This window comes from Daphnia pulex, chromosome 5 (assembly GCF_021134715.1).
Source record: "Daphnia pulex isolate KAP4 chromosome 5, ASM2113471v1".
Classification (NCBI taxonomy): Eukaryota; Metazoa; Arthropoda; class Branchiopoda; order Diplostraca; family Daphniidae; genus Daphnia; species Daphnia pulex.
In genome coordinates this window covers 1,175,698-1,203,128 of record NC_060021.1, presented here as the reverse complement: position 1 = coordinate 1,203,128, position 27,431 = coordinate 1,175,698, and the positions used below count along the sequence as shown (strand labels likewise).

At 37.8% G+C, this 27,431-nt stretch overlaps 5 protein-coding genes across 6 annotated transcripts; all 5 read left to right on the top strand.

The window, feature by feature from the left end:
- Positions 1-1,158: 1,158 nt before the first annotated feature.
- Positions 1,159-7,246, top strand: LOC124195081 (rootletin-like). The gene is made up of 3 exons (XM_046589567.1): positions 1,159-1,180; positions 1,917-6,618; positions 6,701-7,246. The coding sequence occupies exons 1-3, from the start codon at positions 1,162-1,164 to the stop codon at positions 6,900-6,902; spliced, it is 4,923 nt and encodes a 1,640-aa protein (XP_046445523.1). The 5' UTR covers positions 1,159-1,161; the 3' UTR covers positions 6,903-7,246.
- Positions 2,587-24,527, top strand: LOC124195083 (uncharacterized protein PFB0765w-like). 2 transcript variants are annotated; one of them, XM_046589570.1, is made up of 3 exons: positions 2,587-2,653; positions 20,876-23,739; positions 23,827-24,216. In XM_046589570.1, the coding sequence occupies exons 2-3, from the start codon at positions 20,876-20,878 to the stop codon at positions 24,029-24,031; spliced, it is 3,069 nt and encodes a 1,022-aa protein (XP_046445526.1). In that variant the 5' UTR covers positions 2,587-2,653; the 3' UTR covers positions 24,032-24,216. The 2 variants fall into 2 exon arrangements, with proteins under 2 accessions (XP_046445526.1, XP_046445525.1); XM_046589569.1 differs by lacking the exon at positions 2,587-2,653 and having other exon boundaries at positions 20,536-23,739; positions 23,827-24,527.
- On the top strand, positions 8,984-10,457 carry LOC124195086 (lactosylceramide 4-alpha-galactosyltransferase-like). The gene is made up of 2 exons (XM_046589574.1): positions 8,984-9,924; positions 10,013-10,457. Exons 1-2 carry the CDS (start codon positions 9,029-9,031, stop codon positions 10,362-10,364), a joined length of 1,248 nt encoding a protein of 415 aa, XP_046445530.1. The 5' UTR covers positions 8,984-9,028; the 3' UTR covers positions 10,365-10,457.
- LOC124193860 (chymotrypsin BI-like) lies at positions 11,827-16,886 on the top strand. Its single transcript, XM_046587846.1, has 4 exons — positions 11,827-11,836; positions 16,259-16,348; positions 16,423-16,571; positions 16,644-16,886. Exons 1-4 carry the CDS (start codon positions 11,827-11,829, stop codon positions 16,884-16,886), a joined length of 492 nt encoding a protein of 163 aa, XP_046443802.1.
- A 1,366-nt stretch (positions 24,528-25,893) lies between the features above and the next one.
- LOC124195087 (lactosylceramide 4-alpha-galactosyltransferase-like) lies at positions 25,894-27,361 on the top strand. Its single transcript, XM_046589575.1, has 2 exons — positions 25,894-26,832; positions 26,921-27,361. Exons 1-2 carry the CDS (start codon positions 25,937-25,939, stop codon positions 27,270-27,272), a joined length of 1,248 nt encoding a protein of 415 aa, XP_046445531.1. The 5' UTR covers positions 25,894-25,936; the 3' UTR covers positions 27,273-27,361.
- Positions 27,362-27,431: the final 70 nt, after the last annotated feature.

The following is a 27,431-nucleotide window of genomic DNA, read 5'->3' as shown; positions in this document are numbered from 1 at the left end:
GAAAACTGCGAGTATAAGACGCGCACGTTATTTATTGCGCGCTAATCACAGAGCGCGTGTGTAGGGCCAACCTTTTCAGACTTTTTCTTTTGGGTTGAACAAAGGCAGAATATAAATAATCTGGCTGCTGCCACGCAGCTGCTGCTATGCATAACCCAAAGGCAGACGCCGATGCAAAACCCTATAGGGTTTTGACGAGGAGTATAGCAATACAGAGGGGGGGGGGAACGTAACGCATTTCGGTGGCGGTGGCATTTCATTCTTCTCTCGCTTCCCCTCTCTTCTTGTGCCGAGACGCCGGCCGTTTCCACCGCCGCCGCCGATCTGAAAACGGAAGGGCACAGACTCCATCAAGTTCGCCGAGGTTATCTTCTTTTCTTTCGACGCCATAGATTAACCAGCACCCCACCCCACTTCCGTGTATACCTCATCACACCCTACTCTTAAGTTGTTGTCGTAATAGCTCTTTCATCAGCTGCGATCCACTTGGCTGCCGTCGCCACCGCCGCCAAAATATCAATCAGCCACGATCAGCATCTTATTTTATTTTCGGGTGGGAGGGGGGGGTGATTTTATATTATTATTTTAAAAGCTATTAAATATCTGTTGACTATGACTTGGTTGCTTATTCGACTTATAAATTATTTTTCAAAAATATAACGCATAAAAATTTCTTCGCCAGAAATTCGAGACGTAAACTCGGACGTAAATAGAACGCTCACAGAAAATTTTACAGACGTGACGTTAATTTTTTTATTTTTGTTCATGCGCAATTCAGAAGAGGTAAAATGCCAAATGCTGTTGTTATTACGACGTGATCTGAAAAAGAAACCAAGATTATATTTAGGAAGGTGATCTGCTGTTCTATTTGAGGAATTGCCACTTCTGGAATTAAGGATCGCATGGATATTCTGTGGAAACCATGATATCATCGCACGCTTGCAAATTTGCAACGCAGTACTATGATCCACATATCCAATTACTTTTCCCAGTAGAAATGGTATTACATTTGTTGAGTCAATTACAGAGCAACACGTCGATAAAGAACTTTACCACCTGATCTTTTGACTCCACCCCCACACCTGTGCAATAACGCAATCTGTACACGAATCGAATCGAATTGGGCTACAACTCACATTATTATTAGTTAACAGTATTCTGATGGCTTCGGTCTTGAAAGGTAAGAATCTCATTGCTAATGAAATACTGTTTGTGATTTTTTGGTTTTACAAAACACTGTTAAAAAGGGGTTCAATTTTATAGTTTTCCATTGAGAGGAATTTAGTAATTTAACATTTTGGTTTTCAAATTTATTTAGTTTTATCTATTCTTCATTTCTTATCAAATAAGAAATGAGTGAAATATGGTTGCCTTTTATATGAGTCCATAGTTATTTATATTTGACATTTTCGTAATTTATATAAAATCGGTTGGAGTAGTGGACTAGTATGGTGGCTTGGTGTGGTTAGTCCGAATATGACTCGATACTAAATTCGAATGGCATCTTACTTAATACTTCTATTATTTTCCAGTAATGCATGATGTGCAATAAATCTTCGTTTATCACAAGTTAAAACCTTTGATAATTGTAGTTTTCATAACTTGTGAAAATATTAGTAACCGCAAAAACGGATTAATATTTAATTAAAGGTTAAAACTCACTAAAATCGCATAATAGGCATACTATAACAAAATAGAAGGTTTTAACCTTTCAAAACCAAACAAAATGTTATTGATATAGCCGAAGTTTTACAGTCAGCACACGTCACTGTTTATACTTAGCTCGTTTCCACATTTTCTTCACTGATTTATGCGGATTTATGCTTCACCACCCAATAAATTGCCAAACAATCGTCTGTGATACGAAAGAGAATCCCACTTTAATGTATAATTTTGTTTTTTAAATATAATTTCAGAAAGATTTATCAATAGAAAACAAATGATGCTTAGCAAATTCATTTTCGTCTGGTTATTATGCCTAACTGCTGTATTCGTTCAACTGCCATCGGCCAGCAGCGTTGTTTGGCCCGAGTTTCATGAGAAGAAAAAACCAATCGAAAAAATTGTTGCAACTATCGATGCATGGTTCGGATGTAATAATGAGAAAAAACGAATCGATCAACTTGTTAGAAGTATCGATGCCTTAAAACAGCAGATCCCGGCCAAAAACACTCTTGCTGATATGGAAAATGCTCTTCGTAGAGAAAAAGCAAAAAATCAAGAGCTGCTTAATGTAATTTCGGAACATGAAACAAAAGAGCATGAACTTCAACAGCAAAAGAAAAACTTGGAACAAAAAACTTTAGACCTCGACAAGAAAGTTCTTGAAATATCATTAAAAGAAAAATTACTTGGACAGCAAAAGAAAAACTTGGAACAAAAAACTTTAGACCTCGACAAGAAAGTTCTTGAAATATCATTAAAAGAAAAATTACTTGGACAGCAAAAGAAAAACTTGGAACAAAAAACTTTAGACCTCGACAAGAAAGTTCTTGAAATATCATTAAAAGAAAAATTACTTGAACAGCAAAAGAAAAACTTGGAGGACATCGACAACAATTTCGAAACATTACTGAGTAACTTTTCCGATTGCAAAGAAAATCATGAAGTTTTGGTACAGAATGTAACTAATGTAACTAACACTCTTGCTGATATGGAAAATGCTCTTCGTAGAGAAAAAGCTAAAAATCAAGAGCTGCTTAATGCAATTTCGGAACATGAAACAAAAGAGCATGAACTTCAACAGCAAAAGAAAAACTTGGAACAAAAAACTTTAGACCTCGACAAGAAAGTTCTTGAAATATCATTAAAAGAAAAATTACTTGGACAGCAAAAGAAAAACTTGGAACAAAAAACTTTAGACCTCGACAAGAAAGTTCTTGAAATATCATTAAAAGAAAAATTACTTGGACAACAAAAGAAAAACTTGGAACAAAAAACTTTAGACCTCGACAAGAAAGTTCTTGAAATATCATTAAAAGAAAAATTACTTGGACAGGAAAAGAAAAACTTGGAACAAAAAACTTTAGACCTCGACAAGAAAGTTCTTGAAATATCATTAAAAGAAAAATTACTTGAACAGCAAAAGAAAAACTTGGAGGACATCGACAACAATTTCGAAACATTACTGAGTAACTTTTCCGATTGCAAAGAAAATCATGAAGTTTTGGTACAGAATGTAACTAATGTAACTAACACTCTTGCTGATATGGAAAATGCTCTTCGTAGAGAAAAAGCAAAAAATCAAGAGCTGCTTAATGCAATTTCGGAACATGAAACAAAAGAGCATGAACTTCAACAGCAAAAGAAAAACTTGGAACAAAAAACTTTAGACCTCGACAAGAAAGTTCTTGAAATATCATTAAAAGAAAAATTACTTGGACAGCAAAAGAAAAACTTGGAACAAAAAACTTTAGACCTCGACAAGAAAGTTCTTGAAATATCATTAAAAGAAAAATTACTTGGACAGCAAAAGAAAAACTTGGAACAAAAAACTTTAGACCTCGACAAGAAAGTTCTTGAAATATCATTAAAAGAAAAATTACTTGGACAGCAAAAGAAAAACTTGGAACAAAAAACTTTAGACCTCGACAAGAAAGTTCTTGAAATATCATTAAAAGAAAAATTACTTGGACAGCAAAAGAAAAACTTGGAACAAAAAACTTTAGACCTCGACAAGAAAGTTCTTGAAATATCATTAAAAGAAAAATTACTTGAACAGCAAAAGAAAAACTTGGAGGACATCGACAACAATTTCGAAACATTACTGAGTAACTTTTCCGATTGCAAAGAAAATCATGAAGTTTTGGTACAGAATGTAACTAATGTAACTAACACTCTTGCTGATATGGAAAATGCTCTTCGTAGAGAAAAAGCAAAAAATCAAGAGCTGCTTAATGCAATTTCGGAACATGGAACAAAAGAGCATGAACTTCAACAGCAAAATAAAAACTTGGAACAAAAAACTTTAGACCTCGACAAGAAAGTTCTTGAAATATCATTAAAAAAAGAATTACTTGAACAGCAAAAGAAAAACTTGGAACAAAAAACTTTAGACCTCGACAAGAAAGTTAATGAAATATCAATAAAAAAAGAATTAACTGAACAGCAAAATAAAAACTTGGAGGAAAGAATTGTGTACCTCGACAACAAAGTCGAAACATTACTGAGTAACTTTTCCGATTGCAAAGAAAATCATGAAGTTTTGGTACAGAATGTAACTAATGTAACTAACACTCTTGCTGATATGGAAAATGCTCTTCGTAGAGAAAAAGCAAAAAATCAAGAGCTGCTTAATGCAATTTCGGAACATGGAACAAAAGAGCATGAACTTCAACAGCAAAATAAAAACTTGGAACAAAAAACTTTAGACCTCGACAAGAAAGTTCTTGAAATATCATTAAAAAAAGAATTACTTGAACAGCAAAAGAAAAACTTGGAACAAAAAACTTTAGACCTCGACAAGAAAGTTAATGAAATATCAATAAAAAAAGAATTAACTGAACAGCAAAATAAAAACTTGGAGGAAAGAATTGTGTACCTCGACAACAAAGTCGAAACATTACTGAGTAACTTTTCCGATTGCAAAGAAAATCATGAAGTTTTGGTACAGAATGTAACTAATGTAACTAACACTCTTGCTGATATGGAAAATGCTCTTCGTAGAGAAAAAGCAAAAAATCAAGAGCTGCTTAATGCAATTTCGGAACATGGAACAAAAGAGCATGAACTTCAACAGCAAAATAAAAACTTGGAACAAAAAACTTTAGACCTCGACAAGAAAGTTCTTGAAATATCATTAAAAAAAGAATTACTTGAACAGCAAAAGAAAAACTTGGAACAAAAAACTTTAGACCTCGACAAGAAAGTTAATGAAATATCAATAAAAAAAGAATTAACTGAACAGCAAAATAAAAACTTGGAGGAAAGAATTGTGTACCTCGACAACAAAGTCGAAACATTACTGAGTAACTTTTCCGATTGCAAAGAAAATCATGAAGTTTCGGTAGAGAATGTAACTAATGTAACTAACACTCTTGCTGATATGGAAAATGCTCTTCGTAGAGAAAAAGCAAAAAATCAAGAGCTGCTTAATGCAATTTCGGAACATGGAACAAAAGAGCATGAACTTCAACAGCAAAATAAAAACTCGGAACAAAAAACTTTAGACCTCGACAAGAAAGTTAATGAAATATCAATAAAAAAAGAATTAACTGAACAGCAAAATAAAAACTTGGAGGAAAGAATTGTGTACCTCGACAACAAAGTCGAAACATTACTGAGTAACTTTTCCGATTGCAAAGAAAATCATGAAGTTTTGGTACAGAATGTAACTAATGTAACTAACACTCTTGCTGATATGGAAAATGCTCTTCGTAGAGAAAAAGCAAAAAATCAAGAGCTGCTTAATGCAATTTCGGAACATGGAACAAAAGAGCATGAACTTCAACAGCAAAAGAAAAACTTGGAACAAAAAACTTTAGACCTCGACAAGAAAGTTAATGAAATATCAATAAAAAAAGAATTAACTGAACAGCAAAATAAAAACTTGGAGGAAAGAATTGTGTACCTCGACAACAAAGTTGAAAAATTGCTAAGCAACTTTACCACTGAATTGAAAAATTGTACAGTCCTCAAGGACAGCCAAAGCCTGATGTTGGAAGAAGCAAAAGGGAGCAGTCTTCGAGACAAAACCGCTCTAATTGCCAACTTGGAATTGTGCGAAGAAAAACGCAAAATGTTTAATAACTACGTGCTGGATTCTTTTTTATTACGCGATTCGCCTTATTCTGGAGTAGAAAATTACACCCGATACGCAGTGGCTCGATTGGGGATGTTGCCAATCAAAAATGCGAAACCTTTGATACCCGAATTTGGACCAGTCATCAACGACGTTCTTTCTTTTCGCTATCCCATCAACATTCCGTCGTGTCCAGCAGCAGAAATAACAAGTAATAATTTGGCGAACCCAAGTGTTTTCATAGCGATTATATCGGCTCCGGAACATTTCAAAGAGCGAAACGACATCAGAGAAACGTGGTTGATTCACCTCAAAAGTGTCCTGGAAAAAAATCTGCTGGGCATGGCCAGATTCGGTTTCTTTCTCGGTCAGACTCAAGACGATTCGATTCAAAAGCGAATCGAAGAAGAGAGTCAGAAACACGGGGACATCGTCCAAATCGAAATGAAAGATTCGTATCGCAATTTGACGCTGAAAGGCATCGCCGTGCTCAACTGGGTGCGGCAACACTGCGCCAAGGTCGACCTCATTTTCCAAGTGAACGGCGACGTCTACGTCAACGTGTACAATCTCGTTCATTTCGTCCGGTCCAACTATCAATCGAACAACAGTGTGTTCGGCTACGGCTTCGTTACCCGATATCCATCAAGGATGAACAGCTATCGGGACATAACGTTCGAAGAGTATCCGTGGAGTCAATATGCCATTTACCTCTTTGGACCGGCCTATTTCATGCACGCAAGCGTCGTCATTCCGTTATTGGCTGCCAGTCAGACAACTCCTTGGATCTCGTTCGAACATATTCCTAGCACCTTCCTCACCGGAATGTGCCGGGAAAAAGCTGGTGTCAAGCTGCGAGATTCCGCAGGCCAACCCAGGTTTTTATTTTATATACATCAATCCCTAAAATGACTATTCAATTTTCTTGTATATAACTACATTATTTATTTTTTGCTCAAGTGTCTATTATTGGGATGTCAATGCCGTTCAGTCGCCGTGTGCTTTACGAGGCTTCGTAGGGTGGCCGACCGACAATAAATTCGCCACCCACTCGGCCGTCGACGATTTTTATCGGAACAAGACCCAGTGCGTCGTCACCGAATCGGACGGAACCCACAAAACATTTGACTTCTCTGCCCCCATTGTCTTTCATTTCTGGTGAAACACAAGACAATGAAAAGATAAGATTAATTCCCTTTTGGAAATAGGCCTAACGATGAAAAATCGTAGACATACATTGGCCTAATATATTAGCAACAACAATTCGGCGCTTAATTTCAACTTACACTAGAATATATAGTAATCATTTGTCATGTAGTAAAATATAGACTTGCTTTATCCGGTAATAATTGTTGTTCATTATTTGATTTTTTTACATCCTGCATGGGGTCAGGGGTTCAAGTCTATCTCAGACGCCTACGCTCTTTTATCTCAGCTTCGATCCACCTGACTGCCGTCATCGCCGCCGCCGTCGCCGTATCGATCAGCGTCTTGTTATTCTTTTTTTCGGGTGGGTTTTCTACAACTGATTTTAAATTGACTGCCACACGAATAAGGTCGAAATACTTTTTCAATGGCCTGTACAATTACGTAAAGTCTTTTCTATTCTTTTTTTCTTGATTGAATTTATATAAACGGAATAAAAAAGGATGGTCATTTTTGAAGCGCTTCAATTTAAATTTTTTTCGCAATCAATTCATTCCACTCGTATATATTGACAATAACGAAAATATTTTTTCATTAAATTGAGAAAAATGAATAATTAGTTAAAAAGCTGTTAAATGCCTGCTGTCGAGTCAACTATGACTTGGTTGATTATTCGACCAAAAAATTATTTTTCAAAAATATCACGCATAATGATTTCTGCCAGAAATTCGAGAAGCATAAACAGAACGCGTATAACAGCAAATTTTTTTGACGTGACTTTTAATTTTTGTAAAGCGCAGCAATATAATAATATGTTTAGAAGAAGTAAAATGCCAATAATTCTGTTGTTTTTACGACGTGATCTGAAAAAGAAACCAAGATTATATTTAGAAAGGTGATCTGCTCTGTTATTTGAGTTGCCACTTCTGGAAAGGGTCACATTGGATATTCTGTGGAAATCATGATATCATCATTCACGCTTGAAAAATTGCAATGCAAACTATTTCTATTTCTCTGATACAGCATGTCCCCCACATAGCCCATGCTATTACTTTTCCCAATAGAAACGGTATTAAATTTGTTGAGCCAATTACATAGCAACACGTTATAATAAAGAACTATAACCAGCTGATCTTTTGACTCCACCCCACACCTGTGCAATGACGCAATCTGTACATGAATCGAATCGAATTGGGCTACAACTCACATTATTATTAGTTAACAGTATTCTGATGGCTTCGGTCTTGAATAAAGGTAAGAATATCAATGCTAATGAAATACTGTTTTTCGCTTTTGGGGTTTTATAAAACACTGTTAAATAAAGGGTTGGAAAAAACTGAAGTTTAAACCAAAATTTTGGTTTTCCATTTAGAGGAATTTACATGTTAGCTAATGCCTTTGGTTTTCAAAGGTAATTCCTGGATTCTTCTTTTTCTTTAAGTACAATATTATAAACCTTCTATTTTTGGATGTTTTTATTTCTGAATAAATAGAAGAGATGTTTTTGCAAATTAATGTAGAATATAACAAACTACTTCTAACCTTTAATTTGTGTTGACAAGGCGGGCATTTCTCAGCAAGCCATTTTCACCACCCCCAACACGTATTCGAATTGAAATTCAACAAACCACATCCATCAGCGTATAGGCCTAATTCCCAACCAACAAAAACGTTTTATCATATACAGTCACGCTTGTTAATTTCTTGAGCAGGCGAATTGCTCTATATATTTTTATCTTAAATTGACGGAAGGTATATAGCTGAGAAAGCTCACTGTTCCTCTAATTTTGTTCATTCTGGTGGAAAAAGTTGAAAAAAAGGGAGGGAAGAAGAGAATGGAAAAGCACAAAAGAAATCTAAAAAAGGGGAAAGGTGTGCTTTTTAGTATACCTTCCGTCAATTTAATATAAAAACACATAGAGCAATTTGCCTGCTCAAGAAATTAACAAACGCGACTGGTTATATGCCGCGCGCGTTACATATACATATAATATTTTCACAATATCAGTCTATGGGCACTTGATGTAGAGTTCTTGAGTTTTTTTAACACCATAGATATATAGTAGATCTTTCAGCATTTCATTCCCTTTATATTATAGTGACAATAGTATTTGATTGGAAATTTTGGCGTTGAACCGTTACATGTCACCATTGTCCGAATCGGCCGTTGTTTGTATTTTCTGGAAAATTTGGATGTCGTCGCTGAGTTCCTTGTGCCGACGTTTCCGCCCGATGGGTCACCTGCTGGTCATCGGCTGTGTCCTCATTTACTGCGCCTGTTCGATTATTGCGTTGAACCGGAAAGTCGTGTCCGTCTGGCTGACGGACCGGTTCGTTCATCATCGGCAACATCGAATACTGAATAGGCCTATTCAGACGAAATCTGATGCCGACCATCAGCCGATCGATCGACGGACCTGTTGCCTTTTGTCTGCCCATCGACCGGAAGACATTTGCGGGCGACCCAATTGCACGTCGTGTCCGTCTCCTCGTCATTTAAACCCGTTGAAGAGCGACGGGCCAAACGCCTTTTTCATCGAAACGTCCGACAGTGGCGGTTTGAACATCCGCCAGGCCTGCGCCGTCGAGTCGCTGGCTTTTCACAATCCCAATCTGACTGTCAACGTCCTTTTCATGGTGGACGAAGACGGCCATCAGAAGCAAATCAGAAATAAAAACAAAGTGCTGGCCAAAACGCTCGAAAAGTTGAAATCGAAATACAAAAATGTTGAGTTCATCGTTGCCGATTTGGCCGAGTACATGGCCGGCACGTCGATGGAGAAATGGTTCCACTGCACCGACTGGCGGACAGGGCCCTACCACGTCTCCCACCTGAGCGACGGCCTGCGCTTCCTAACCCTGAACAAGTACGGCGGCTATTACTTCGATCTAGATGTCATCCTGGTCCGGCCCGTCACTTTTTACCGCAACTTTTTGGCCGCCGAGTCGGGCAGCGAATTCGGAAGCAGTGTCATTCACGCCGACTACGGACATCCCATTATGCAACTGGCCGTCAACGACTTCCCCTCCAATTACAAGTATATCCATTTAGAAAAAGAATAATTAGATCATTTCCCAGTTACACCCTTTCAAAAATTCAAAAATTCATTTGTTGCTGCGTTGCAGTAAAAATGCATGGACGCACAACGGACCTGATTTGTTAATGCGGGTCATGAAAACCTATTGCGGAGAAGAGAATTTCAATGCGATTAATTACGTCAGTTGCCGAGGGTTTGGTGCCCTGCCGACCTCGACGTTTTCTCCCATCCACTGGAGCAATTGGCAATCGTTTTTCAACCAAAGGCCGGCCAATGAAACTGGGGCGCCAAGTTGGATCACCAATCAAGTCGTCGGCGTCCACATTTGGAACAAACTGAGTTTCAACGAAACGGCCTACAAGAATTCGACGCAGGAATACGTCCGGCTGGTCAGGCACAATTGTCCCGAAATCTTCTCCATCGCTCCCGAAACATTTTAATCATAAGTAGAGTCCTTAATATCCAATAAGTCGATGTAACACTGCTGTAAATCCACTGTTACCGTTAATGATACATATTAGGCTACCAACAACAACTAGGCCTACTGATTAGTTTCGCATGATTCCAATGGAGCAAATTCACGCAATGGAGAGACTCTCTCCATACCCCTGCTCTGGTACAGATTTCGTAATTCCAACGATGCGCTACAAAATAACCTGAGCAAGCCTGAGCTATTATAGAGAAGAATTACTTATCAAATTTACAATTTTAAGAAAACTGCGAGCCTTTTTGTATCGCGCATTTTTGAATTGCGCGCCAATGAGTGTATTAGACGCGCACGTTATTTATTGAGAGTGTGCGCGCGCATTCGAGCTTTGGCACAATCGCAATTTAGGAACTCCCGGTTATACTCCGTCTGAACTGTCTGATTTGAATAGACAGTAGACACAACACAACAGTGGGAGCTGTACTCTGTAGGTCTGCAGTCTACGTTTCTTTCTTTTTCAGTAATTGGAAATTGTTTTCACAAACTAATGAGAAACCAAACAAAAATCTTCCAGTAATTTAGTGTTGGTACATTCTTACCACTTCGTTTGGATACACATAGGTAGTGATATTTATTCGTTTTATAGGTAAGTTTTATAAACTAATTGTCTATGATTTGTATAAAATATATTTTTTAACCTATTCAATTTTTTGTCGCAGTTACATAATCAGTTGAAACATGGTCGACCGAAACCGTCTCTTCACGGCATTGCAGTTGAAAAATTCTAAACGGATTTATTTTTGAGAAGGGGGCGTGTTGTCTCTTTTTTTTTGGGGGGGGGGGGGGTTTGGCATATAGCAAAATTTAATCGAGATTTTTTTTTTTTTAAATGGAAATAAATGGTTTTAAATATTAATTAGAGAGAAGGGTATTATGGCTTAGATAGATTTTTTTTTTGATACCTGAATGTTGGCACTTTCTATTTAGCGAAAATACTGCAGAGGTCCTTATAGGCCGGACGTACAAGGATAGAAGTAAGTGGTGGGTGTGTCTACTTCTAGAAGGGGAATGGTTAAAAGGAGTGTAAGTTTGTGGGATAAATGTAAATAGTTGATGGAATAGGGGTTGTAATTAGGAGGGGTGTTGAATTTGGCAACCAGTCGGTTCAGGACTAATCAAGTTTTGATTTCTTTTTTGTTTTGAAATGATAGGTGGGGTGGGAGGGGCTATTGGGGTTGGTACCGGAAATATTGGCAATACTGATCTTAGGGTTGGTACATTGGGGGTACTGGGAGTGCTGGGAGTGCTAGGAGTGATAGGTCTACTGCTTGGGGTGGAGACGGGTGGAGGAGGGGGTGAAAAACTAGGTGAGGATCTGGGTTGGGCTTGACTGATGTTTGAGAAAATTTGTGGAACTGTCCAGGTCGTTCTGCGTATAGCAGGCGTTGACTCTGGAGTTGGTGGGATAAATGGAAATGGTTGATGGTAATATACGTGTTCGGAAGAGGAAGAGTCTGCTGTGTTATTATTTCTTAAGCAAAATATGTAGATAACTAGACAAATAATTAAAATAGGGATTATAGTGAAAAAGGATGTAAAATTTGAGAACCAGTTGGTCCAGGACCAATCGAATCGTGTTTGTTCGTCGAAATGAGTAAGAATAGGTGATATTGGGTTGATTGTGTCATGCTGCATGACGGCCATCAATTCACCAATCATGTTCATTTGCTCGTTTTCTTTGGAGTGGAAAGAAGTTTCTAGATTATGTAAATATTTGGCTTCGATATCAACTTCTTCTTCAAAATGACTTTTTAGGCCAATGGAAGAGATTTTGATATTGGGTTTGATTGGGTCCAGCTTTCGTTTACATATTCGAACGTTTTTCCGTTAAGGTTAACAAGACCGTTGCTCCAAGTGCAAGGTCGGAATTTTGTACGAGTGAATCCGTCTTTTCCTATTGTACAACCGTTAAATTTGGGTTCAAAGCCGCATTTGGTTTTATGGGCTTCTACTTTTACGGTTGTCTTTTTGCATTGTTGTATGATCATTGTTTGACCGTCGGCTTGTACGCGTTGACAAGTCGGGAGTCCTAAAATTATTCCTGCTAGCATGGGGCTAGATTGTGCTGTCGTCATGGCTAAGAATTGTTTAGTCTTTAGAGATTCGCAGTATACGTTTCGGATTTCGTCGTTTAATTGATTAGAAATTTCTATGAGTGAACCGGATGTATATTGATGATGGCTTGCCTCATCAATAATTTCTGGTGCATCGGCTTGGAAGGTGTTCTTTTCCATGAATTTCCATTGTGGATAGAACAGTTCGTTTCTGTCTTTGCAATCAATAAGGTTGGGAATCGCATCGTTGTTTGGTCTGTTGTGGTGGGAAAATACGCTAAGAGATAAGCAATGTTTAGTGATGTTATTCGTTTTGGTTTTTTCTGGATTAATCCAAAGGAGTCCAGTGGAGCTGTTTTAGTTCCATTTTTGATTTCTAGCTAGTTGTGGTTGACAATTTCTGTAAATAATATTAAGGTTGGATGTTCTGACTGTAACGCAAGAGTCTTGATTTGATCTAGGAATGAGTCTTTTTTCTAGAAATAGAAATTGAACGGCATTTTCTGAGTCGCAGTTTACTGCTCTCAGGATTTCGTTTCCTGATTCGGGTTTGCCTAAACAAAGGTTGGTTCTATCGTTTACAATGTAAGTGCTGGTAAAGTTATAAAAGGTTCCTTGTTCGGAGTGAGTTGGAATGGTGTGATTTATTTTATCTACTGGAGCGCGGGAATATCGGATAAAATTATCTTCAATTCCTTTGACTTTAAAAGAGTGTTCAAAATTCCAAATTTTTTCTGGTGTACCGTTAATAATAAATTCGAGTTGGTTTTTAATGTCTCTAATGTGTTGAATTTCTAGATTTTCTGCGTCATATAGTAAAGCTCTACTTTGTCGAATGATTTTGTAGCTGCAATTAGAAGATCGTGACTTAGGTTTGTTCCATAAAAAAGTTAAGTGACCTTTGTGTAGTAAGGTGTCATTGTTTGACTGAGGATTCGGATTTAAAATACCAAAGGGAGATTTGATCGGGCAATTAGTGCAGTCCTGTGTTACATTGAATTCTTCGATTTCGCAATTCAATATTTTGTGAACTTGCGTCGTCATCCAAGAACCTTCGCCCTTGGGAGGGTAATTGAATGAACTTGCATGTCCCGAGACTGACATTTGGTTGCCGTCACAAGTCTTATACTGAATCATTTTAATGCATTCTTCGCGTGTAACTAATTGGGGGGTATCCAAGTAAGTGGTATCAAAAGCACCAAAAAAGTAACCGACAATGGTTTTCTCTCGTAACCATTGTCTACACAAATAACCTATATTACTTAAGGGTGGCTCATTTTTGCTAATAACCTCGTATATGATTTCTACGGTTTCGTCATATTGGGGCTGATTGCAGAAGGTGGGCTCACCTACGTCGAGGATTCCAATGAAAAACGGGTTTTTCGCAGTCGCATGCTGTGATTTCCATGCTTCGGGTGGGGATCGGCAAGGACAGCGAAGTTAGGAGAAAAAGAAGAGCGAATAAATTCATCCTGAAATAAAGAAAAACCTTTTGTTTTTTTACGCGTTTAATCCGTATCGGACTGGGGGTTTACTTGAATTCCTAAGATTATAACGAGTTTTCTTAGATCTTGGGGTTGGATCCTCATTTTCTTTATCTGAATCACTATTAATCTCTTGTGAGCTAGTGGTTTCTAGGTTTTGTGTTTCTTGTGCGACAGAGTCTTGTTGTGGAATGGTTTCAGTGTTTGAATTAGTGGTGATTGGTTGATGTGAAGCGAATGAATTATCTGGGGATTGAATAACAGTTTCACGATTTAATTCTTGTAAGTTGGTATCTATGTAATTTTTTATTTCTGATTGTGTGATTTTAGGAGGGAGAAGTTTCATTCGGTTAACATGTACGACTAATTCACTGGTAGCTAGACCAAAATTTTCTGTCTCACGACGTACTGTATAATTTAGAGAACCCATTTTTCTAGTTACGACATAAGGTACGTCCCATCTAGGAGAGAATTTGGAACGAAGTCTCATGTCAAGGAGTAACACTTTGTCTCCTATCTCAAATGATTTATTCTTTTTTCCTACGTCATAAAATTTCTTTTGTGAGTTTTGAGATTTTCTGAAAGTTTCTTGAGCGATCTCTATGGCGTTTCGCCAGATGCTAAAAAATTCGTCAGAACGGTCGTCAATGCACCTTTTTCTTGCGGTGCTTGACGAGATATCGTCTGGTTCTATTGGGTCTTGACCAAATAGTAAATAATGGGGAGTCTCGTTCGTACTTGCATGAACAGACGTGTTGTAGATGTAAATTACGAATGGTAAATACTCGTCTAATTTGTTGATATCTTTAGCTAGACCTAGCATATCACCCATGGTTCGGTTGAACCGTTCGACATTCCCGTCGGTTGCCGGGTGATAGGCAGTGGTACGTGTCTGTTTAATGTTGAGGAGTGTACAAATGTCTTTCATTAGGTTTGACATAAAGGTGTCCCGTTTTACTCCAGTCTCCCCTACAACGGTATTTAATCAATAATAAAAATTATTTTCCGTTAAAAATATTACATAACATAACTTTTTGTTTACAGCTTATACAAGATTCCTTCGGTAATGTCCTTCGGGAATTTTTTTAAACGTTAAAGAGACAGAAAATCAAGGTTAAATGGTAGATTAATACATACTATTATGTTTGGAAAATTCTGTTTCCCTTTATTCTCTTAAATTTATTGATTCTTATTAACTAATTGACTAATAATCTGTCAATATTATGAGTGGTGCGACTTAGGTGTGACGAAGGCTTCGCCCCGCCACCCCACGTCGCACTTCATGTTTAGATTAAGTTAAAGTAACACTTATTACTATAGTAACAATACAATTATTTATATCATGCGGTCACATGTTCCATTACATGAGTCTTGGCTAATAGATAGCGATCTACCAACATAAGCATTTTTTTCCTTTCCTGAAATACAATATTGATGGTCTAATGGTTATCAACCCGGGCTGCCGTTGGTATGGTTCGGGGTTCGAATCTCGATCAAGCCGGAAAGGAAAACTAAGTTTGTAATTTTTGAAAAATTCCTCTTAATAAGCTCTCGGAAGTAAATGGAAGTGGAAGATCGGTGGTAACTCTTCACGACCGCAAGAAGATCTTGATGACCGAGGAGAGGACAGAGGAAGAAGGGAGAGATGACCCAGAGCTTCAAAATGAGTACAATCTAACATTTTTAAAATGTTCCTCAACTTCTTGGTTGATGACTAACTGTTAAAAAAGGAGGCATAGAAATTTTACTTGGACAACCAAATTTATTAAAATCAAGATAAAAAAAAGTAAACAAAAAGAGGTAATAATAAAACAAAAAGGGTTAAAAAAATAAGAGTGGGAAAATACAAAGTAAAAAGAAGAATAAGGCCGAAATCGAAATCGAACATAAAAACAAAATCAAATAACAAATACTCTCCACTCCCATAGCAGAAAACATGTCTTGCAAGGGAAGATCCAAACTTTTTTTTCTTTTTGTTTACACTGCTTAGCATGCACTGAAAGTTGGAAGGTTACACAAAAACAGCGAATTCACTAACTAGGATTCGGCAACCAGCTAGGTAACAAATACGCAAATTAAATTTCTAAAACAGTAATAAAAACAAATGAAAACCCCGTTACGCCATGTATCAAATTTTGACAGAATTATGTACAAAATTTGGTGACGATTGGTCATTCAGGGAAGAAACGTATAAAGGATAACTAAATGGACATTAAACCCTCTGAATTTCACTACTAGCTACTAATACCCTACCCCCTATACCCCACACCCTATATTGTTAAGGACCTTCGTATATAAATATACCTCAGGGATAAAGTCAATTTGCTTACCTTCCTTTGACGATCCCAGCCACGAAGGTGATACAGTTTTCCTTACCGGATGGGGAAAAACATCTGGCTGTAAGCTATAATAAAATTTAAATTTATTTGAAATATCATAATTAAAGATCGATGAATTTTTAAAAATAATTTAGACGACATCAATGGGCCTTTAAGTCCGACTTTAAGGGAGACAACTTCCACCGTAATCAGCAACGCGGAATGCTCCGCAGTTTATGGAGGTAGTATAATTACTGCTAATACCATATGCAGCAGTGGCACTGGCGGTAAAGGGATCTGTCCGGTATGTAAATCTTAGTTCGAATAGAGTTCGTGTTCTATCATTTTAACCTTATAAACGACAAATTTACCACAGAGTGACAACGGAGGGCCTATGAGTTACATGACAACGGACGGAAATTTCGTACAGACTGGAGTTGCCTCATTCTATTCTTCAACGGGTTGCGAAAATGGCCATCCTTCTGGGTTCACTCGTATTCGGAACTACCTTGATTGGATATCTACAGAAACGGGCGTCATCACTCCGAATTCAGCCATGGTGAATTCAATTTGTTTCAAATTAGTAATTGCACTTGTTTTAGCCATTCATTATTTTTAAAGTATGTAATTTAAAAAAAAAAATACTTAATAGTAGCCATACGATATATTGTTACACATTAAGTCCTTATCATCCTATACATCCTCCATCAACTACTGCCCAATATTGACTTTAAACGTCCACTGACCTGAATTGTCCACAAATGATGACGTCACAAGTGTAAGGATTCCGCCAGGCTCATAGCATGTAAAAAGGGACACTTGACTTTCTAAAGTCACCCTCGCTATTGAAAAGAGTCAAGGCCAAGCGTAACCGACACAAACTAGACCCATAACTTCCAGAACAATTTAAACCTTATGCCTTTCTAAAAATCCCCCTTTGTTCATGAAAAAGCCAAGGCCAAAAGCTGACGCTACTAAAAATGCGCCCCATTCTTCAATATTTCAAAATGTAATAAATAGAACTAGCAAGTAAAAAGAAGTTCAGTGACGTTCGGAGTCAGTTGAGTTCAGTCCGGCAGTTCAATTACGCCAGTTCCGCCAGTCCCGTCTAAACTGTTCTTCCTCTGCACTACTCGATTCTACCCTATCCGAAATTCTCTCACTGACCAGACTCTTCCTTTCACCTTAATTCCACTTCCCTCAACTGTATTGACCAGACGTATCATCGATTGTCCAGCATTCTCTTATCAGTGTAATAATGCGGTAAATACAAGTCTTAGTAGTATCTTCTTTTATATTTTAATTCTTATGTTAGTAATTTACGCCATCACGCAGCGCAAGTTATTACACAAGTTTGTTGGGAACTCCCCCACATCAGATAAACCTGACGTCACATAAGGTATACGGTAACTTTTGCCCGCTTGTGCCGCTGGCTCGTTTAGGACCTGAACCCCATAAGACAGCTTGAGTTAAGATTATACAAATGCTCCTAACTTTGCTTAAGAGGAAAAATGTACCATAGATAAATGCACCGCGTATGACATTTATGTATTAAGCATTAAGCGTGATTTTAAAAACGGATGAAAATAAAAGGCAGCTGTCAGATGAGAGCTGAATTTACGCTGAAATCAACGGACTCCAAACTTATTTCGATTAACTAGTCACAAAGTTTACATTGTACAAATCGATAGAAATTAGAATTTTTAAATTAGTAAGAAAAAAAATTTGATATTTGTACTGGAACAAATTTTGTAAAGTATTTACACTGGACAGAAAGCATAACATATATCTGGGATGTAACTCAGTGGTAGAGTGTTCGCTTTACATGCGAAAAGCCTAGCGTTCAATCCCCCGCATCTACAAATCTTTTTCTCACCGGCCTACAAGGTGTATGAGTTAACCACAGTCAGCTTTTCTGTTCCTTACATTTTCAAAAAATTTTCCATTCATTCACCTCCACCTTAACTATTTAAATGATTTAAATGTTACGCGATTCCTTTTTTAAAAATTTCACACTAGCCTACTTGCTACTGCATTGTATGATTATAAGCCAAACCCCACAATAAATAATCGGGACCGCAAAGGGATTATTACTTTGTAGTATATAATTCTTGTAGCTAACGGAGTGAGGAGAGAAATTGCGATAATTGCATTTAGTTGGACGTTTTCTTAACATAGGTAAAAAACTGAACACACCTTCGCGATATAGGCTACCTTATCTGGGGAAACGTATCACAAAAACGGTTCAAACTTCAAAGGCGGTTCAATGACTCTGGTACCGGCTGCAAACTGATGCCCTATCGTAATTCAACGCTGCGCTACAAAATTTAAAAAATAAGCTGAGCAAGCCTGTGAGCTTATGATAGGAAATAAAAAAAAGAATGATTTTTAAAACTTTAAGATTTTTAGAAAACTGCGAGTATATTTATTGAAGACGCGCACGTTATTTATTGCGCGCAAATCACAGAGCGCGTGTGTAGGGCCAACATTTTCAGACTTTTTCTTTTGGGTTGAACAAAGGCAATATAAATCATCTGGCTGCTGCCACGCAGCTGCTGCTATGCATAACCCAAAGGCAGACGCCGATGCAAAATCCTATAAAGAAAGAAAGAATAAAAGACGAGGAGTATAGCAATACATAGGGGGGGGGGGGGGGAACGTAACGCATTTCGGTGGCATTTCATTCTTCTCTCGCTTCCCCTCTCTTCTTGTGCCGAGACGCCGGCCGTTTCCACCGCCGCCGCCGATCTGAAAACGGAAGGGCACAGACTCCATCAAGTTCGCCGAGGTTATCTTTTTTTCTTTCGACCGCTTTCGACGCCATAGACTCCTTACCCCACCCCACTTCCGTGTATACCTCATCACACCCTACTCTTAATTTGTTGTCGTAATAGCTCTTTCATCAGCTGCAATCCATGCACTTGGCTGCCGTCGCCACCGCCGCCAAAATATCAATCAGCCACGATCAGCATCTTATTTTATTTTCGGGTGGGGGGGGGTGATTTATATTATTATTTTAAAAGCTATTAAATATCTGTTGACTATGACTTGGTTGCTTATTCGACTTATAAATTATTTTTCAAAAATATCACGCATAAAAATTTCTTCGCCAGAAATTCGAGACGTAAACTCGGACGTAAATAGAACGCTCACAGAAAATTTTACAGACGTGACGTTAATTTTTTTATTTTTGTTCATGCGCAATTCAGAAGAGGTAAAATGCCAAATGCTGTTGTTATTACGACGTGATCTGAAAAAGAAACCAAGATTATATTTAGGAAGGTGATCTGCTGTTATATTTGAGGAATTGCCACTTCTGGAATTAAGGATCGCATGGATATTCTGTGGAAACCATGATATCATCGCACGCTTGCAAATTTGCAACGCAGTACTATGATCCACATATCCAATTACTTTTCCCAATAGAAATGGTATTACATTTGTTGAGTCAATTACAGAGCAACACGTCGATAAAGAACTTTACCACCTGATCTTTTGACTCCACCCCCACACCTGTGCAATAACGCAATCTGTACATGAATCGAATCGAATTGGGCTACAACTCACATTATTATTAGTTAACAGTATTCTGATGGCTTCGGTCTTGAAAGGTAAGAATCTCATTGCTAATAAAATATTGTTTGTGTTTTTTTTTTTTGTTTTACAAAACACTGTTAAAAAGGGGTTCAATTTTATAGTTTTCCATTTAGAGGAATTTTGTAATTTAACATTTTGGTTTTCAAAATTTATTTATTTTTATCTATTCTTCATTTCTTATCAAATAAGAAATGAGTGAAATATGGTTGCCTTTTATATGAGTCCATAGTTTATTTATATTTGACATTTTCGTAATTTATATAAAATCGGTTGGAGTAGTGGACTAGTAGTTAGTCCGAATATGACTCGATACTAAATTCGAATGGCATCTTACTTAATACTTCTATTATTTTCCAGTGATGCATGATGTGCAATAAATCTTCGTTTATCACAAGTTAAAACCTTTGATAATTGTAGTTTTCATAACTTGTGAAAATATTAGTAACCGCAAAAACGGATTAATATTTAATCAAAGGTTAAAACTCACTAAAATCGCATAATAGGCCTACTATAACGAAATAGAAGGTTTTAACCTTTCAAAACCAAACAAAATGTTATTGATATAGCCGAAGTTTTACAAACAGCACACGTCACTGTTTATGCTTAGCTCGTTATTTCCACATTTTTCTTCACTGATTTATGTGGATTTATGCTTCACCACCCATTAAATTGCCAAACAATCGCCTGTGATACGAAAGAGAATCCCACTTTAATGTATAATTTTGTTTTTTAAATATAATTTCAGAAAGATTTATCAATAAAAAACAAATGATGCTTAGCAAATTCATTTTCGTCTGGTTATTATGCCTAACTGCTATATTCGTTCAACTGCCGTCGGCCAGCAGCATTGTTTGGCCCGGGTTTCATGAGAAGAAAAAACCAATCGATCAAATTGTTGCAACTATCGATGCATGGTTCGGATGTAATAATGAGAAAAAACGAATCGGTCAACTTGTTAGAACTATCGATGCCTTAAAACAGCAGATCCCGGCCAAAAACACTCTTGCTGAAATGGAAAATGCTCTTCGTAGAGAAAAAGCAAAAAATCAAGAGCTGCTTAATGCAATTTCGGAACATGGAACAAAAGAGCATGAACTTCAACAGCAAAAGAAAAACTTGGAACAAAAAACTTTAGACCTCGACAAGAAAGTTCTTGAAATATCATTAAAAGAAAAATTACTTGGACAGCAAAAGAAAAACTTGGAACAAAAAACTTTAGACCTCGACAAGAAAGTTCTTGAAATATCATTAAAAGAAAAATTACTTGGACAGCAAAAGAAAAACTTGGAACAAAAAACTTTAGACCTCGACAAGAAAGTTTTTGAAATATCATTAAAAGAAAAATTACTTGGACAGCAAAAGAAAAACTTGGAACAAAAAACTTTAGACCTCGACAAGAAAGTTCTTGAAATATCATTAAAAGAAAAATTACTTGAACAGCAAAAGAAAAACTTGGAGGACATCGACAACAATTTCGAAACATTACTGAGTAACTTTTCCGATTGCAAAGAAAATCATGAAGTTTTGGTACAGAATGTAACTAATGTAACTAACACTCTTGCTGATATGGAAAATGCTCTTCGTAGAGAAAAAGCAAAAAATCAAGAGCTGCTTTATGCAATTTCGGAACATGGAACAAAAGAGCATGAACATGAACAGCAAAAGAAAAACTTGGAACAAAAAACTTTAGACCTGGACAAGAAAGTTAATGAAATATCAATAAAAAAAGAATTAACTGAACAGCAAAATAAAAACTTGGAGGAAAGAATTGTGTACCTCGACAACAAAGTCGAAACATTACTGAGTAACTTTTCCGATTGCAAAGAAAATCATGAAGTTTTGGTACAGAATGTAACTAATGTAACTAACACTCTTGCTGATATGGAAAATGCTCTTCGTAGAGAAAAAGCAAAAAATCAAGAGCTGCTTTATGCAATTTCGGAACATGGAACAAAAGAGCATGAACATGAACAGCAAAAGAAAAACTTGGAACAAAAAACTTTAGACCTGGACAAGAAAGTTAATGAAATATCAATAAAAAAAGAATTAACTGAACAGCAAAATAAAAACTTGGAGGAAAGAATTGTGTACCTCGACAACAAAGTCGAAACATTACTGAGTAACTTTTCCGATTGCAAAGAAAATCATGAAGTTTTGGTACAGAATGTAACTAATGTAACTAACACTCTTGCTGATATGGAAAATTCTCTTCGTAGAGAAAAAGCAAAAAATCAAGAGCTGCTTTATGCAATTTCGGAACATGGAACAAAAGAGCATGAACATGAAAAGCAAAAGAAAAACTTGGAACAAAAAACTTTAGACCTCGACAAGAAAGTTCTTGAAATATCATTAAAAAAAGAATTACTTGAACAGCAAAAGAAAAACTTGGAACAAAAAACTTTAGACCTCGACAAGAAAGTAAATGAAATATCAATAAAAAAAGAATTAACTGAACAGCAAAATAAAAACTTGGAGGAAAGAATTGTGTACCTCGACAACAAAGTCGATACATTACTGAGTAACTTTTCCGATTGCAAAGAAAATCATGAAGTTTTGGTACAGAATGTAACTAATGTAACTAACACTCTTGCTGATATGGAAAATGCTCTTCGTAGAGAAAAAGCAAAAAATCAAGAGCTGCTTTATGCAATTTCGGAACATGGAACAAAAGAGCATGAACATGAACAGCAAAAGAAAAACTTGGAACAACAAACTTTAGAACTTGACCAGAAAGTTCTTGAAATATCAATAAAAAAAGAATTACTTGAACAGCAAAAGAAAAACTTGGAGGAAAGAATTGTGTACCTCGACAACAAAGTTTTAAAATTGCTAAGCAACTTTACCACTGAATTGAAAAATTGTACAGTTCTCAAGGACAGCCAAAGCCTGATGTTGGAACAAGAAAAAGGGAGCAGTCTTCGAGACAAAACCGCTCTAATTGCCAACTTAGAATTGTGCGAAGAAAAACGCAAAATGTTTAATAACTACGTGCTGGATTCTTTTTTACGCGATTCGCCTTATTCTGGAGTAGAAAATTACACCCGATACGCAGTGGCTCGATTGGGGATGTTGCCAATCAAAAATGCGAAACCTTTGATACCTGAATTTGGACCAGTCATCAACGACGTTCTTTCCTTTCGCTATCCCATCAACATTCCGTCGTGTCCAGCAGCAGAAATAACAAATAATAATTTGGCGAACCCAAGTGTTTTCATAGTGATTATATCGGGTCCGGGACATTTCAAAAAGCGAAACGACATCAGAGAAACGTGGCTGATTCACCTCAAAAGTGTCCTGGAAAAAAATCTGCTGGGCATGGCCAGATTCGGTTTCTTTCTCGGTCAGATGACTCAAGACGATTCGATTCAAAAGCGAATCGAAGAAGAGAGTCAGAGACACGGGGACATCGTCCAAATCGAAATGGAAGATTCGTACCGCAATTCGACGCTGAAAAGCATCGCCGTGCTCAACTGGGTTCGGCAGAAATGCGCCAAGGTCGACCTCGTTTTCAAAGTGGACGACGGCGTCTACGTCAACGTGCACAATCTTGTTCATTTCGTCCGCTCCAACTATCAATCGAGCAACAGTGTATTCGGCTACGGCCACATATACGACTACTGGACGGACTTTACCCCCAACAGGATGTACACGACGTTCGAAGAGTATCCGTGGAGGAACTATCCCAATTACTTCTCAGTTGGCGATCCCAATCCCTATTTCATGCACGGAAGTGCAATTATCCCATTATTGGCTGCCAGTCAGACCACTCCTTTGATCCCGTCATTCGAACCTATGCCTAAAAGTAGTATCTTCCTAACAGGATTGTGCCCGGAAAAAGCCGGTGTCAAGATGCGATATTCCATAGGCCAACCCAGGTTTTTATTTTATATACATCAATCCCTAAAATGACTATTCAATTTTCTTGTATATAACTACATTATTTATTTTATTTTTTGCTCAAGTATCTATTATTGGGATGTGAATACCGTTCCCTGGTCGTGTCATTTACGAGACTTCGTCGGGTGGCCAACCAACAATCAATTCGCCACCCACTCGGCCGTCGACGATTTTTATCGGAACAAGACCCAGTGCGTCTGGACTAAATCGGATGGAACCATAGAAAAAATATTCGACTTCTCTGCCCCCATTGTCTTTCATTTCACTTAGTCTGTGAAACACAAGACAATGAAAAGATAAGATTAATTCCCTTAAATTGGAAATAGGCCTAACGATGAAAAATCGTAGACATACATTGGCCTAATATATTAGCAACAATAATTCGGCGCTTAATTTTAACTTACACTAGAATATATAGTAATCATTTGTCATGTAGCAAAATATAGACTTGCTTTATCCGGTAATAATTGTTGTTCATTATTTGATTTTTTTACATCCTGCATGGGGTCAGGGGTTCAAGTCTATCTCAGACGCCTACGCTCTTTTATCTCAGCTTCGATCCACCTGGCTGCCGTCATCGCCGCCGCCGTCGCCGTATCGATCAGCGTCTTGTTATTCTTTTTTTCGGGTGGGTTTTCTACAACTGATTTTAAATTGACTGCCACACGAATAAGGTCGAAATACTTTTTCAATGGCCTGTACAATTACGTAAAGTCTTTTCTATTCTTTTTTTCTTGATTGAATTTATATAAACGGAATAAAAAAGGATGGTCATTTTTGAAGCGCTTCAATTTAAATTTTTTTCGCAATCAATTCATTCCACTCGTATATATTGACAATAACGAAAATATTTTTTCATTAAATTGAGAAAAATGAATAATTAGTTAAAAAGCTGTTAAATGCCTGCTGTCAAGTCAACTATGACTAGGTTGATTATTCGACCAAAAAATTATTTTTCAAAAATATCACGCATAATGATTTCTGCCAGAAATTCGAGAAGCATAAACAGAACGCGTATAACAGCAAATTTTTTTGACGTGACTTTTAATTTTTGTAAAGCGCAGCAATATAATAATATGTTTAGAAGAAGTAAAATGCCAATAATTCTGTTGTTTTTACGACGTGATCTGAAAAAGAAACCAAGATTATATTTAGAAAGGTGATCTGCTCTGTTATTTGAGTTGCCACTTCTGGAAAGGGTCACATTGGATATTCTGTGGAAATCATGATATCATCATTCACGCTTGAAAAATTGCAATGCAAACTATTTCTATTTCTCTGATACAGCATGTCCCCCACATAGCCCATGCTATTACTTTTCCCAATAGAAACGGTATTAAATTTGTTGAGCCAATTACATAGCAACACGTTATAATAAAGAACTATAACCAGCTGATCTTTTGACTCCACCCCACACCTGTGCAATGACGCAATCTGTACATGAATCGAATCGAATTGGGCTACAACTCACATTATTATTAGTTAACAGTATTCTGATGGCTTCGGTCTTGAATAAAGGTAAGAATATCAATGCTAATAAAATACTGTTTGCGCTTTTGGGGTTTTACAAAACACTGTTAAATAAAGGGTTGGAAAAAACTGAAGTTTAAACCAAAATTTTGGTTTTCCATTTGTGCTTTTTAGTATACCTTCCGTCAATTTAATATAAAAACACATAGAGCAATTTGCCTGCTCAAGAAATTAACAAACGTGACTGGTTATATGCCGCGCGCGTTACATATACATATAATATTTACACAATATCAGTCTATGGGCACTTGATGTAGAGTTCTTGAATTTTTTTAACACCATACATATATACAGTCATCCGTGAAAGTCTCTTGAAAAGGCAAATGGCTCTCTATGTTTTAAGTTTAATTTGACGGAAGGGATACTACGGTGCCTACCGTACCCCCAGTATTTTGCAACTTTTTCTCTTTTTCTTTCGTAGGTGAAGGAAGGGAGGAATATAAAGAAAAAGAGAAAAGGGCGTAAAATATCGGGGGTACGGTAGGCACCGTAGTATCCCTTCCGTCAAATTAAACTTAAAACGCAGAGAGCCATTTGCCTGTTCAAGAAACTTTCACGGATGACTGTAGATCTTTCAGCATTTCATTCCCTTTATATTATAGTGACAATAGTATTTGATTGGAAATTTTGGCGTTGAACCGTTACATGTCGCCATTGTCCGAATCAGCCGTTGTTTGTATTTTCTGGAAAATTTGGATGTCGTCGCTGAGTTCCTTGTGCCGACGTTTCCGCCTGATGGGTCACCTGCTGGTCATCGGCTGTGTCCTCATCTACTGCGCCTTTTCGATTATTGCGTTGAACCGGAAAGTCGTGTCCGTCTGGCTGACGGACCGGTTCGTTCATCATCGGCAACATCGAATACTGAATAGGCCTATTCAGACGAAATCTGATGCCGACCATCAGCCGATCGATCGAAGGACCTGTTGCCTTTTGTCTGCCCATCGACCGGAAGACATTTGCGGCCGACCCAATTGCACGTCGTGTCCGTCTCCTCGTCATTTAAACCGGTTGAAGAGCGACGGGCCAAACGCCTTTTTCATCGAAACGTCCGACAGTGGCGGTTTGAACATCCGCCAGGCCTGCGCCGTCGAGTCGCTGGCTTTTCACAATCCCAATCTGACTGTCAACGTCCTTTTCATGGTGGACGAAGACGGCCATCAGAAGCAAATCAGAAACAAAAACAAAGTGCTGGCCAAAACGCTCGAAAAGTTGAAATCGAAATACAAAAATGTTGAGTTCATCGTTGCCGATTTGGCCGAGTACATGGCCGGCACGTCGATGGAGAAATGGTTCCACTGCACCGACTGGCGGACAGGGCCCTACCACGTCTCCCACCTGAGCGACGGCCTGCGCTTCCTAACCCTGAACAAGTACGGCGGCTATTACTTCGATCTAGATGTCATCCTGGTCCGGCCCGTCACTTTTTACCGCAACTTTTTGGCCGCCGAGTCGGGCAGCGAATTCGGAAGCAGTGTCATTCACGCCGACTACGGACATCCCATTATGCAACTGGCCGTCAACGACTTCCCCTCCAATTACAAGTATATCCATTTAGAAAAAGAATAATTAGATCATTTCCCAGTTACACCCTTTCAAAAATTCAAAAATTCATTTGTTGCTGCGTTGCAGTAAAAATGCATGGACGCACAACGGACCTGATTTGTTAATGCGGGTCATGAAAACCTATTGCGGAGAAGAGAATTTCAATGCGATTAATTACGTCAGTTGCCGAGGGTTTGGTGCCCTGCCGACCTCGACGTTTTCTCCCATCCACTGGAGCAATTGGCAATCGTTTTTCAACCAAAGGCCGGCCAATGAAACTGGGGCGCCAAGTTGGATCACCAATCAAGTCGTCGGCGTCCACATTTGGAACAAACTGAGTTTCAACGAAACGGCCTACAAGAATTCGACGCAGGAATACGTCCGGCTGGTCAGGCACAATTGTCCCGAAATCTTCTCCATCGCTCCCGAAACATTTTAATCATAAGTAGAGTCCTTAATATCCAATAAGTCGATGTAACACTGCTGTAAATCCACTGTTACCGTTAATGATACATATTAGGCTACCAACAACAACTAGGCCTACTGATTAGTTTCGCATGATTCCAATGGAGCAAATTCACGCAATGGAGAGACTCTC

Coding starts and splice junctions, on each gene's coding strand:
- LOC124195083 (XM_046589569.1), top strand. CDS start 20,633: ATGATGCTTAGCAAATTCATTTTCGTCTGGTTATTATGCCTAACTGCT. Junction 23,740..23,826: donor TATTCCATAGGCCAACCCAG/GTTTTTATTTTA, acceptor TTTTTGCTCAAG/TATCTATTATTGGGATGTGA.
- LOC124195086 (XM_046589574.1), top strand. CDS start 9,029: ATGTCACCATTGTCCGAATCGGCCGTTGTTTGTATTTTCTGGAAAATT. Junction 9,925..10,012: donor GACTTCCCCTCCAATTACAA/GTATATCCATTT, acceptor GCTGCGTTGCAG/TAAAAATGCATGGACGCACA.
- LOC124195081 (XM_046589567.1), top strand. Junction 6,619..6,700: donor GATTCCGCAGGCCAACCCAG/GTTTTTATTTTA, acceptor TTTTTGCTCAAG/TGTCTATTATTGGGATGTCA.
- LOC124193860 (XM_046587846.1), top strand. Junction 16,349..16,422: donor ATGGGGAAAAACATCTGGCT/GTAAGCTATAAT, acceptor AAAATAATTTAG/ACGACATCAATGGGCCTTTA. Junction 16,572..16,643: donor GCGGTAAAGGGATCTGTCCG/GTATGTAAATCT, acceptor AATTTACCACAG/AGTGACAACGGAGGGCCTAT.
- LOC124195087 (XM_046589575.1), top strand. CDS start 25,937: ATGTCGCCATTGTCCGAATCAGCCGTTGTTTGTATTTTCTGGAAAATT. Junction 26,833..26,920: donor GACTTCCCCTCCAATTACAA/GTATATCCATTT, acceptor GCTGCGTTGCAG/TAAAAATGCATGGACGCACA.